At 37.3% G+C, this 14,558-nt stretch overlaps 1 protein-coding gene across 1 annotated transcript in view; it reads left to right on the forward strand.

Annotated features, from left to right (window-relative positions):
* The window catches only part of CYYR1 (cysteine and tyrosine rich 1), a 95,066-nt gene extending 85,039 nt beyond the window's left edge, over window positions 1-10,027 (forward strand). Inside the window, exon 4 of the mRNA XM_037833052.1 lies at window positions 7,664-10,027. Coding sequence (XP_037688980.1) covers window positions 7,664-7,797 — 134 coding nt within the window. The 3' untranslated portion in view covers window positions 7,798-10,027. The remainder of the gene's footprint in view (window positions 1-7,663) is intronic.
* Window positions 10,028-14,558: the final 4,531 nt, after the last annotated feature.

The raw sequence follows: 14,558 nt of genomic DNA on the forward strand, positions 1-14,558 counted from the left end.
CAACTCTGATTTGAGAAGTTCAGGGGTAACCATCTAATGAATAACCTGATTTTAATTAGAGGAGAAAGGTGAAGTAAAGATTCATTTCCACTCCCTGAGACAATAGTTTCACCCATTTTTTTCTGACATCTCAAAATTCAAAAACCTCAACAGTTCTTCTCATTCTCAGCAGGTGTTTTCTGAAAAGATCTCATTTCTCTGAAGAACGAGACACAATCAGAAGAGATCCTCCTTGTATTGTGAGATAGAATAATGTGGTGAAGGGAATGAAAAGAGGATGAGAATACAAAAGACTTTTCTGATGGCAGACTGTGTGTTCCACCAGAGTGAAAGGAGGTGGAGGAAAGTTGGGGAAATTCATCAGATTAGATGTGCAAAGGGTTCCAGGAGTCAGGGTCTAAATGATGGATGTTCTGGGAGTTTGTCCTTCTCATGGTGACAGAGGGATGTAAAACATGATGAGACTAGTCTTGATGTTATCTAAGGGGGACATGAATGATTAGTTCTAATTATATTATCCTTTGGAGGCTTGGCATCTTAGGCCATTGTAGAAAAGTGGGCAGTGTTGTATTTGTGGTGATGGGGGCAATGGAGGTCTTGCCAGCAGCTCTGTGGGCCAATATTCAAACCTTCCGCTCAGAGTGGGATTCAAGCAAATTGGGAGTAGTGGGGATCAGGGGGAGGACAGAGGAGATTTGCTCCTAAGGTCTTGCATTGAAGTTCATGGGAAAGCTCCAATTTTCCAATTTACTAATCCTGTAACAAAGAAACTAACACCTGGCCTTAATTAACTCAATTCCAAACATTTAACCTAATTGGAGAGGAAGAATGACAGCTAAGGTTGCTACATATAACTGAGGTCCATATACATGTCCACACACATAACATCTTTCCTGCCACCAAATGGAGGAACTCGTTCCTAATGAAGGAGCTTTGCATTCTCCAGATTCCTAATGGAGCAAGAGTGGTTGAGGTGGAATCACATGTTATAAAACATAAAATCACAGAATGGAGGTAAAAGAGAATCACCTTAGGGTGGGGCAGACAAGTAAATAGAGAATGTAACAGAAGGCTACCGTACAAAACGTGACCCATAAGAGTAGGTAGTTGAGTTGCCAGCAGAGGCTACCTGTGAAAGTATAGAGTCAACTAAGTTATATAAGCAGTTGAGAAAATGCCCTGTGATACTCAACAGCCTGAGTTCACACCCCAAATTTATTGCCTGATTTCAGTATGGTCATGAAAAAGTGGCTTAACCTCTCCAAGACCTAGTTTCCTTATATATGTCTTGGATAATAAGATATAGCCTATATAGATAATAATCTATATCCTAGGATTGCTGTGAGAATTCGGTGATACAATGCATATAAAGGCTGAGCACATCTCCTGGTCCATAGTTAGTGTGCAGTGAATGTTAATAATTGGTTGGGATTTGACTGGGGGAACTGAAAGTTTTTCTAATATACCAAAACAATGTCTTGAATTCTGACATTGTCTTTACGATGTCCTGGGAAGACAGTACTGCCAGGGAAGATGGTGGTCAACTGATACTCATGTCTTTGAAACTGTTCTACAGAAAGGAAAATGTTAGGCAGCTACTTTGTTCATGCTACGAATTTAGCATATTTTAGGTGCCCTAATCTAGTAAGTATATGAAAGGAAAAGAAAACTCAGACTCTTATAATAGTACAGACATGAAAATCCTAATATACTAACACATAGATTTCAACTTTTATTCAGAGAATAGGGAAGGCTTTTCTCAGTAAAGCAAAATAATGAAAGGTATCAGTTAGGTCAAAAGAAAATGTATCATCTCCCTAAATGCCAAAATTTAATTTCATAAAATTTAACACCCACTCTTTTTAGCATAAATATACACGTGTACATAAGTGCACTCACACACAAGAATACAAATATACCTCCTCCTTAACATAACTCAAACTTACAGCCAACATTAGATGCTGTGAGATGATAAGTAAAACAAAATAGCCACCTACATTGGGTATTGCTGGGAGGGATCCCCTTTCCAGGAAGGGATTTTCCAGGAGACAAAACAATTGGTCTGCAGGGGCTTTACAAGAAAATGGGACAGACAGAACTGCAGATAAGCAATACCTGGTGATAAACCAGTTTCGGTCCAGTAGAGATAGCTTATCATAATGGACAAATATTCCATATAGTATTCAGCGTAAAAGTGGAAACTTCGCAGCCAGTCAGAACCTTTTCTCGCTTGCTGTCCATTTGCCCTATGTAAGCTCCATCTTTCCATGTTTGGTGGAGCTCCCTTCTCCTTTTGGATGGGATGCTGCCAGATTCATGAATTGCTCCATGAAGCTGTGAAATTCTAGACTGCATGAAAAGTTTTTCTTTTAACAGAGTAGTCACTGGAGAAATTCTGGTCAAAATGGAATAGAACAAGGGTGAACAATTCAAAGTATTCAAACACATCATTATTTTGAAATTCTGAGTAATGTAATTAAACAGAAAACTAAAAAGGTGCTTGTCTTGGAAAAAAGGGTCTATTAACTGCTGGCTCCCTAAAATATCCCAGGATAGCCTGTTAATAAAAAGAAACTTTTCTTCTTACCATGGTCAAGAATAGCATTACTTTGACACAGTCTAAGTAGCATCTCAGAGAGGGGAAGGCAAAGTTGGGATTTTTATGAGGTTTTGAAGTCTGGTTTGAGGCCAGTCTTTCAATGCATGGGCTTGATTAGAGTTGGTTAAGGATCACAGTGTAATAGCTTAGGATTGGTGGGCACAGAAGGATAAGATTTTGAGACAGAGGTTCAGAGTCTTGGAGTATAAAAACTGTTGTTTGATGCTTTATATTGAGGAGTTGATGGTTTCTTCAGGAGTTTCCCAGAATGAACAATAAACACTTTCTCAAATGAATCTTTCTGGGCAGGAGTTTCTTAAGCTAGTAAAGTTATAATGACTAAGTCATTTGAATCGTAAAGTGATGTTAATGTAGCTGGTAAGCTGGGTAGATGATTTCAACTTGCAGATCCTAAAGATCATGATTTGTGGATGTTGTACTGTAGGCAAAGAAATTAAAGAGACTAACTAAGATAAGATTCAGGTAACAAAATTCAGTAACATAAAATACTAAGTTGTCAGAAATAAGAAATATAAAATATTCAGTCAGTTGTACATACCAGCTATAACCTAGACTGCAGGGCTGAAGTGTGCAAAGTTCCTAGGATTGCTTAGAACATAGCAGGCACTTAATAAATGCTGGCTGCTATGTTAGTATAACAGATCATGAAATACACCAACACAGTAACAATACAATACAAAGTATTTAGTAATAACCTTATTCAGAAAAATGTTAGGGGACCTAATACTGATTGAACACCTAAAGGAGCTGAAATTATATTAGACGCCCTATAACTGAAGCTTTCAACAACCATGTGAAATGGGAATCTGTATTCTCTTTCTACCAGTGAGAAATATGAAGCTCACATAGCTTAAGAAATTTGCCTTGTTTATACAGAATGTAAGTTGTGGATGTGAGATTCAATCCATATATGTTTTAAACCATTATTAAGTGTTCATTAACCATATGAAAAAACTATACACTCTTATCCATACAGAGACTAAAGAACTCAATATATTAAAAGAAATACATAATGAAACCATTTCAATACTTTTCACATTGATGTAAAGGTTTATTTCAGAATCAAGGAAATTCCCCTAAGATCTTTTTTAGAATGTTTTAATCCTAAATTTCATCCAAAATAATAAAAATGGAATAATAATAAAGATTGTCTTAAAAAGTAAATCATTAACTGTAGTCCATTGTTTAACTTAGGGTTTACTGTTTGTGTAGTGCAGTTCCATGGATTTTTTTTTTCATTTATCCAAAACTCACAGTTTCTCTAATAAGAAAAAATATGTACTCAAGCAGTAGAAGGAAATATTTCAATAAATTATTTCTAGTAAAAAAATATATCATAAGGTTCAACCATCCTATGAGCTATCAAAAACAATTTAAAAGCAACAATTAAAACAAATTTCTGGTACATCAGAACAGAACAGGTAGGTAAGAATTTTATAAACTCTAAAGGAAAGATAACAAAAAAAATTGGGAAAGGTTATGATTAGTAAAGAGGCATTGTTTAGATAATTTGGCTAAACTGTAATTAAAAACTTAGAAAAAATAAATTTGATGAAGATATGCCCCAAATAAAATAACAGATATAGGGAAGCATTAAGTATATATAAATTTAAATGGAAAACTCAGGAATATGTTGGATATATATCAGATATCTGATAAAGAAGCAAATTTTTAAGCTTGGTAACAACACAGAAGAGATAAAAAGATGAAGAATGATTATTCTTTTACATGCAGGTTTTAAACTTCATTATGTCAATAAGGTAAATATTATAAAAGAAAATAAGCCATTTTAACAAAGAGTTGCTCTTAGAAGAAAAAAACATATAATTCTGTAACCTTAATTGTATCTTATTTACACTTATTTACATCTTAATTCTAATTAAGATCCCAGTTTATAAATTATTAGCCCAGAACACACAAAAAAATCACTCAATATGAATTATAACTAGTAGATAAGATGTGGAACAATGTTGAAACTAGCCAATTTTCAAAAAAAATTTTTTAAAAAGAGTTATGCTTTTCATTTATTAAATTAGAAAATGTTGAATGATAACACACCACCATGCCTTACCAATACCATTATAAGATGAAACACTTCTTTTTAAAAATAGTTTTATAGTGTACTCTTGTACTCTAAGCACCAAAATGTACATATGATTTAAGCCAGTTAATCAATTTCTGGAATTTTATTCTAGGTAAATAATTCAAAATAAGAAAAAGTTTATGTGTAAGGAGGCATTTGTCACACCATTACTTTTAATGATAAAAATATTGCTAATTTCAAAATAAGTGAAGAGTCAGTGGAATAGTATATAGCCAGTAACAAAGTTTATGAAGACTATTGTAGCAGTATGAAAAAGACTTGGAATACAATGTGAAAAAGTATGTACAGCTTTACATGATTGCAAGAATTATAAATATATACAAATTAAAAACAACTAGAAGATATTATTTGTTAAATTGGGGTGCTAAAATTATTGATGATTTTCTTTTGCTTCCAAATTTTCTAAAATAGTGTTGCTTCATTTTTATAATACTGTGCACCTTCCCCCCAAATTAGCTTTAGAGATGCTGGCCTGAATGTGTTGAAAACAAAATTTCTTCTCTGAATTTCATAGCACCCCTGAATTTTTTAGTATTGTATACAGCTATATTTAAACATTGAGGATAAATGACATATTAACCCTCCCTAACTCAGAGAACTGGAATATGCTATGAAAGAATTTCAAAAGCACCATAACTCCACCTGCATCCATACATTTTTTTTTAAGCTGATTTGACCTGGGTTAATCCAGAATTCTAAAATTGTTACCCTGCAAAATTTGCTTTCTAGGGAAATCTTACCTTCAAGAGAAAAAAAGTAGCACAGTCCACAGTTATACCAGTATTATTTCAAAATGTCTTCCAGTGGCTAACATTATAAAAGAAGCACCATGTTTATTTCATGGTGGATAGTCCTTGAAATATCACTCTACAGAATTATATTTCACTTTATCAAAATTCAAAACTTATATGAAAAAATAACACTTTCCTATCTTAGATTTTCATGTTCAGTGTGCAACTGTATAAACTGTGTAGGGATTCTCATCAAAATGTGCTCCAGCAGTTTTTATGCAGATGGCAAAGTATAAACACTTTGTTATACACGCTCTGGCTTCATGACAGAGAATGATGTAGAGCCTGTATGCTGTCCTCAAGTGGGAAGCAGGGAGCAGTTTCAACATAAAAACAACGTTGAACCACATGCCTATAAGAAACAGCTGAGTGGGTATCCAGCTGTAACTTCCTATTTTACATGGAGACTGCAGTGTTTTATTTCTTGGCTTAGATGAAGTTTATTATAAATCTCTTTGTCTCCGTCCTCCTGGGCATAATGAAGCAAAGGAGTGGGTGTAATGCTGAGGAACTGTGTATTTAGAATCCACAGGAGTTATTCTACCTCGTTCTGGAAAACAGAGCTTGAAGCAGCCTAACTCCAATGATCAGGGAGGCATTCAGAAGGAGCAGTGGAGAAGCTAGATACCTCACTGCTGTTTTCTTTACAGGGCTCTGCCCTTTGCTGTGAATGCGCTTAGCCCAGTGGAGACTTGCAAAGCCTTCTCTCACCTGAGCTGTGCTGGGGGACATCCCATTCAGTTGTATGGCTCCTTCTTCTTCTTTGCCAGGGTGACTCAATCCAGATGGCTCCCACCCTATGAGTATAGGAAAAGCAGCAAATGGCCCAAAGCATTGAGTTGCTGGTAAAAAGATGCAAGCTCAATGTGGTTTGTTCCTGTGTATGAGTTGAGAACCTGTGTTTGGACATGCATGTTTATTGGAGGACACTAGCATAATTTTATTGATAGGATCACAATTTAGAAAACATTTAGAAAGACGTTTGTTAAAATTTTGCTTGTTCTTTTCAGTTATTTTATTAAGAACTTGATCATTTATTTGCATTCTTATCATACTTGTGATGAAGGCTACATTCCCAGTAGGCAACGAAGGCATGTCATTTTCCGAGTAGCATCGTGGCCTTGATGATGCTTCAGCTATGGGTGAAGAACCATCAACACTGTGCAGTGCTGAGGGGTTGCTCAGACATGGCAGAATGATCTGATTTTGGAAGTCATGAGTGAATTTTAGTTCAAGGGCTACCTGTCTTCCAATCCCACAGATGAGATTAAGATGAGATGAAGATCCTTACAGAATAGACATCCACACCCAGGCATAATAGAGTGTATTAAATGTGATTTTAGAACACGCCAACATATATTAAAGCAAAAAAATCATTGTTCAGAAAAATTTTCTTATAAGATTTAGAAAATTTAAGTTTATCTTCACTCCCAAACCTGCTTATCTTCCTTTTTTTTTTTCTTATTTCTGTAATGGTACCACCACCCTCCCAGTCATAGGACCCCAATAGCTGCAAACCTTCCTTCACTCTTCTACCCCTCCTCCACCTATTCATTCGTCTCCTAAGCACCCAGCTCCTCAGGGACTGTCATGTTTTTGTTTCTTTCGCTGCCATGAGACTCTTACAGTCCCTCACATGCACTGTTACACATCTCACCTTTCCTTCAGTCCATTGCAGTCCATACTACTGAGAGAATCTTGTCCCCAAAGCAGAGCTTGGATCTTTCCACTCTCATATTTAAACATCTCTGCTATCTCTGCACCACACGCTCCTTATGTGACCACTGAAACCCACCATGACAATGACATAACCACATTTAACATCTTTTCCCATTTCTCCCTTCCTTGTTCTCTCTGCTTGAACCAAAGTGCTTTCCTACTTCTGTGCTTTTCCTCAAGCTTGAATTGTCCCTTAACCCCTTCTCTAACTACCCCGTTTGAAAAGTTTGAAAAGAAAGTTTCCCTAAGACATCAAGTCAAAACATTTTGGCCCATGGCACCACATTGTATGGCAGTCACCCTGTCATATAGCATGTCATGAACCTTTTTGCAGGCAGAAGTATTGTATGTTCATTCCCAAAGAACCTTGCCCAGTAGACATAAGAATCTTTGCCACATGCCTGATGCTATTTTCCTTTTCTTTTCCAGTGGCACCACCCCCCTATAGTTACAACCATGAGATGGAGTGCTCTGCAGACTTGCCTCCACCATACTCCCCGACACTGCAGCCTTCAGCACAGCGTTCTCCACCTCCTCCTTATCCTGGAAATTCAAGGAAATAATTCTCCCAGTGCAGAATACATGCCCATCAGTAATCAGTAACGCCTCTACTTGGAAGCAGTTGGGAAAAGATTACTCAGGTGTATTTCAGGTGCAATGTCAAGGCTAAGAGATACAGGGTTTTTATCCTGCTCAGAGCTGACCCCAACTGGAGTATTATGCTTGGTTCTCTGGGACCATATTTTAAGAGCTTTACTGGTCAACTTAATTAAGCACATTCAGAGAAGAGTAAAATTGACAAAACATCTGAGAATCATGCTGTTTAAGAAATAGATGAAGGAAACAGCAGTATGGATCCTCGGAAAGAGAAGACTTGTGTAGACAAGGGAGTGGCCTGGCATACAGAACAACTTTATTCTGTGTAGCTTTAAAAATCAGAACCAGAATTGTTCAATCTTTCATTATCTCTCAATGCATTTGGAGTGCCTAAGAACCTTGTACTGTTTAAGGCATTGACTGGAAGTCAATGGGAGGGAACTTTGATTTCAGCATAAGAAAGATCATTTTAATAATTGGAACTTTCTCAATGGTAAGATTGCTTTGTGAAGCTCCCTGTTATTAAGACTTTTCTGACAAAACCTGCCTGTCTCTGGTAGAGAAAAGCTCTAGAAGGGATACCTAAACCAAGTAGTAGAGAGCCCATTGGACCCTAAAAGTTCTGCTCATGTTTTAGGTAAGGATGAAATGAATTTCATTGCCTCCATGATGAAAATAACAGGAATTGTTGAATCTTAATCATTTAATTTGAGAGTTAAAATAGGCTATGAATGACTCAAAAGCTGCTTTAAGTCAAGAACCTTCAATGCTAGCTACTGCCACCTAAAAATTATCTGACTATTTCACGGATATGACCAAGGTTAAAAAATTATATAAATTTCCACGGGCAACAAACACTTTACTTCAGAGCAAAAGATATAAAACCAAATATTGCCACTAGATTTTACTTCAGGAAGTAAAATCTCAGAACTGGACCATGAAGAAGATATAGAGCAGACTTGCAAAAAGAAGTAAGAAGGAAAAATGAAGTTGATTCTGTGGAATTCCATTCAAGTGTAGTTTTAGACCAATTTTTCCTTCTCTTTTATAACATTTTGATCTTCTATTCCCTTGGAAAACATATATAGTTAAGGGAATGGTTAATATATTGGCATCAAAAAGTTACCTTTGAGCAAAATGTAAATCTTATAAAGTGCCTATCATTAAGTATAAAAGCTTTAAAAGTAATTCTAATGTGCCCTATTTTGCTGCAAGTGACCTTAACATTTATATTTTTATTTGGGTTCTTTCATGTATTTAAAAATTGTACATTGAGCAAATATTGAGAATAGATGAGATTTTTGTGCCATTTTGCAATTAATTCTGAAAAGTTTAATCCTGTATCATCACCATAATTCAATGAAATCCCAAACCAATGCTAAGAATTTTACAGAATAAAACAATCAAAAGAAATATCTTAAGATATAAATTATAGTTTCATTGATCTGAGTGAAAATTGCCGGTGAGGTCTGAAGTCTACATTTGTTTCGAACAACTTGCTGATTTCTAGGCACTGATGATTTTCTTAAATAGGAAGACAGAAAGCATTCAAGACTTCCAGCCTCTTGTAGTGAAGGTCTTCCTTACTTATATAAGGATTTTTGCACAATTTTAACAATACATATGCCTCACAATTTTAACAGTACATATGTTTTAATTTATTTCTTATCTACAAGTGTAATCAGACCCAGTTATGTTTCAGCTTTGCAACTCAAAGTGCCAAGGTCTCCCTGATTTTGAGAATGTTGGTTGTCAATATACCATGTATTCCTCAAGAAAAATAGAGAGGAAAGGGCCACTGGAAGTCAAGTTCTCATCATCTTCACTGCCAATAAACATTTATTGCATACCTCCTGTGTTCTGCAAACACTGCCCGCATAGGAGTCAGTGTATTCCACACCATCTCCCTTTTGAATTGTTATGGCCTCCCTTAAGGTATATCACAAATCCATAATTCCACAGTATATGAGTATTTTTACTATGTATATGTAATGTCACAATAGCAAAAAGTGTACATTATCAGTGTAGACTTTTGGAGTTCACTGTACTCATAGATGATGCTTCTTGGGGAAAATAGTATATCATGTGAAAGATTTGGATTATGGTTATTTAAAAACTAATGTATTTTCTGTGGCCAAAGTGCTTCCAATAAGCAATAAAATGAAAGAGCCCATTATAACAAGGGTTATATTTTAATTGTCTTGTGTCCATTGTTTATTCACCCTCCCTTCCTGCTGATTTAGCCTCACTCATCTCTATAGGAAACAAAGGACTGGAGCCAGCAAGACATTTTTTTGAATCCTGGCTCTTGTCTGTGTGACTTGAGATGGGCCACATAATCTGAGATTCAGCTTCTAGCTCTGTAAAATATAAATAATGTAATCTACTTCTTGGGGTATCATGAAAATTGGAGGAATATATGCAAAATTGCATGTATACTGCCTGGCTCATAGAAAGTGTTCTATATATATATTAACCCAAAATAAATTAACAAAAAGAACAATGTAATAACAGCAACTTCTAGAACCGCTATACACCACAGTAGTCAGCAGCTACATTATTTAAAATTAAATTAATTGAAATTAAGTGAAATAAAAAGTCAGTTTCTCAGTCCCAGTAGGCACATTTTAAGTGCTTCATTGCCACATGTGGCTAGAGGCTACCTTGCTGGACATCAATACTCTGGAAAATTCTCTCTGTAAAACAAAACGGGGTAACAGAAAGGAGTGAAAGAACCTACTCCAGTTGCCTAATCCAGGAGAAACTGGACTTTACCAGTTAATTGTGATTCCTTCAGTGAATGGTGTGAGGAGGACATTGTTGTGGAACTAAGGCCATAACCCATGAGCAGTGAGAGTCCATACAGGCTCTGTCCAGCGTCAGGGCTGGAGAAGCTGTTGCAAGAGCTGAAGAGATGATGATGGATGGTCTAGGAACTGGTAAGACAGAGCCACAGCCTGTTCTGAGTCTAATGGATTCTGCAACACCCTGCTGAGTTATAGAAGCCACCACAGGAGCTACCCATATCTTCCCATGGGGCTTCTCAGCAATGCACCCTTCTGTTATTTTGCAATTTGGTTCCCTCCACAAAATGAAAGCAGCACTCATCCATCTCACTTCCAGCTTGTCCTTGTTCAGCCAAACTCATTTTGCCAACTTTCCCTTGGTTTGTCTCCCATCTCTGTCACCTAAGCTAAATAACTGCTTTCCCATAACCTCAGTTTCATCCAAAATACGTGAATGACACTTTACCAGGTTGTTGCACTGACTATAAATTCTGCCTACAGAACATCTGTCATGAAGATCCTGGTTGTTGACTCAGCCAGACACAAACAAATATACACATTCTCTTTTCTCAGTCTCTGTATCCCCCACTCTCCAGCCCTAATATTTATATAAGCAAGTGTATTAGCTATCTATGGCTGTGTAACAAATTAACCCGAAACTTACTGGCTTGAAACAATAGCACTTATAACTTCAGCTTCTATAGGTCAGGAACCTGAGCATGGCTTTTCTGGGTCCTCTGGCTAAGACTCTCCCCCTGGCTACAGTCAAGGTTCTTCCAGAGCTGTGGTCATGTCAAGAGTCAAGAGCCAACTGAGGAAGAATCGGCTTCCAATATTGTTCACATGCATCATTGCTGACAGGATTCAGTTCCTGGCAGGCTTTCTGACTGAGAGCCTCAGTTGCTCACTGACTGTTGGCCAGAGGCCATCCTCAGTTCCTTGCCATATGGGTTTCTACATAAGGAAACTGGAAACATGTCAGCTTGCTTCCCCAGAGCAAGCAAGCAAGACGAGCCATGGAGAGGGAATATGGCAGCCAAACAAGAGAGCGCTAGCAAGACGGAAGTCACAGACTTTTAAGACCTAATCTTGGAAGTGGCATTCCATCACTTTTGCCATATTCTGCTCCTTTGAAGCATGTTACTAGATCCAGTCCACACAAAAGGGGAGAGGATGATACAAGGACCTGAATACCAGGAGGCAGTCATAATTAGGGGCCATTTTAGTGGTCTGCCAACCACAGCAGGGATATTTTATTTCACTCTCCTTAAGTTCATTATTTGGAGTGTAGGCAATGTAGGAAATGATAGTTAAACTCCAAGATGAACTTACCAACTCAGCAGCTGAAAGAATATCAGGATGATGACTGGCTGTGATTAAATTGCTTTTATTGAACTGACCAGGGTAGAAGAGAGCTAACAACATTCACACAGCCACACTAACTGGATAAATGTTGCATTCCTAAGGGGATGTTAAAAGGAGACACATGAGGTTTCTCATTAACCACATTTATGAACCATACTAAAGCACAACTGGGAATGAAGTGAGGCCCACACACCTTTATGGACAAGTCTTAACATAATTCCCATTCTATCCTTTGTTTCAGATTTGTTCCAAGATATTTAATCTTCATCAAGAAAAGGCTGCCAAGACAAGTTTCCAGATGAGTGTTCAATGGATCAAGTTGCTATCTAGCCGTGTCCTGAATACATTTGCTGAAAATGAGAAACAACAAATCCAAGGAAATGTTTAGAAATGAAGAAACATGGATTAAAAATGTTTGTCTTCTCTGGAACCAACATTCAGGGGGAATTGTAGAAAAATTGTTCACAGTTAGACTCTTTGATTCCTACTTCTGCCCTGCTCCTTCTTTTTTTCAACACAGTAGCTTTCAGTGGATGCCACCAGCCTCATGCATCATTGGCATGAATTTTTTAATTAAATTTGGTCATGAGTGATAGAGGAATAGAGATCTCACACTGTCTCCTGACCTGAAAAATGGATAATTTAATTTTTTTTCTGACTAAAATCCAAAGAGAACCAAATGATCTGGTTTTCCCATTTTTGTACTTTATTGCCAGTTAATGTCTTGATTATCACACACCTTGTGTATCATTTTCTCTGTTGACTGGGAAACAACTTGAAAGCTGTTCAGAAGGATCAAGTAATCAAAGTTCAACTGCACTGGCTTTGCCTGTGAAAATGCATTTGGAGGCCTATCCCCTTGGGTCCCATTCACTCCCCGAACACACAACACAAATTCTCTTACCTCCATATTTTGACCCCTCTCCTCTGAAGACACATGTTCACCTGACTGGCTGTAGATAAATGGCTTATACACTGAGAACTATGGTAATTTCTCCACCCAGAATTAACTATTCCCACCTATGTCATTTGTTTGTACCTCTTTTATAGCTTTGTTATAAAGTTGTTTAAATGTCTTTCCCCGCCTTCCCCCCATAAGACTATAAGCTCTTTTGAGAGCAAAGACTGTATCCAGGACATTTGTAGTACCTGGGGGACACTTACTTGATTCTTGAAACATAAATTATTGAATTTATTAAGTCAGGAAATAATGATACTTGTTATTAAAGAATATTAAAACTATTTTAAGAGTTAGAGGAAGTGACTTCATAGAGTGTAGCATAGTCTAAGTGAAGTCCATAATCTAAGATGTGGGTCAGAGAACTGGACTACAGGCCATAGTTTCACAGTTTTTAATTGATGGTGCATGTCATCATCCAAATACAGTTGGATTGTATCATTGAGCACGATATTAACACATGTGCCTTCAAGTTAATGAACATGTTCATCTTGACCAACTCATTTAGTGGGAAAATGACAACATGCCAATTTGGGAGAGGTACTTTTATAATTCTTCAGATTAAATTGAGCTTCTTATTGTTCACATAAAAAAGAATACCAACCAAATATCAAAAATAATTGCTTCACAAATCACATTTCAATAGGATGTATGCTAATGTAATTTAGACTTTAGAAGCAGTGTCCAAAATATCTACCAAATGCATTTTTACTCACATAATATGCCATACTTTTCACATTACCATTTCTCCAGCAGGTGAAAAACTACTGAATACTCTGAAAAGAAACAAACAAGACTAAAGCTAGCTGAAAGCAGGTGGTCAATAAGAAAACAGTAGCTAGCTTTTGGGCTTTTATTATATAATATGTATGGAAAGCAATAGTGCATTTTTCCAAGTTCTTAAAGCTGTAATACCAGCACATATTAAAAAATGAGTCTCCATGGAGTCTGTCCTAGTTTGCTAATGCTGCAGAATGCAAAACACCAGAGATGGATAGGCTTTTATAAAATGGGGGTTTATTTCGCTATACAGTTACAGTCTTACGGCCACAAAGTGTCCAAGGTAACACACCAGCGGAGGATGGCCAATGGCGTCCGCTAAACCTCTGCTAGCTAGGAAGGCAGCTGGCATCTGCTCCAAAACTCTGGCCTCAAAACGGCTTTCTCCCAGGACATTCCTCTCCAGCAAGCTTGCTCCTCTTCAAAACATCACTCCCAGCTGCACTCCGTTCCTTCCCCCCGAGTCAGCTCATTTATATAGCTCCACCGATCAAGGCCCAACCTGAATGGGCAGGGCCATGCCTCCATGGGAACATCTCATCAGAATCATTACCCACAGCTGGGTGGGGCACATTCCAAGCAAATCCAACCATCACCAAAACATCTGCCCCACACAAGACCACAAAGATAATGGCATTTGGGGGACACAATACACTCAAACCGGCACATTCCACCCCCTGGACCCCAATATACATTATCTTTTCAAATGCAAAATACATTAATTCCACCACAATATCACAAAAACTTAAATCATTTCAGTAACAAAAGTTAAGTACAAAATCCCATCAAAATCAATTATAGGCATGGCCAGTCCTAAGGCATAATTCCCCTCTAGCTG

This window comes from Choloepus didactylus, chromosome 1 (genome assembly GCF_015220235.1).
Source record: "Choloepus didactylus isolate mChoDid1 chromosome 1, mChoDid1.pri, whole genome shotgun sequence".
Classification (NCBI taxonomy): Eukaryota; Metazoa; Chordata; class Mammalia; order Pilosa; family Megalonychidae; genus Choloepus; species Choloepus didactylus.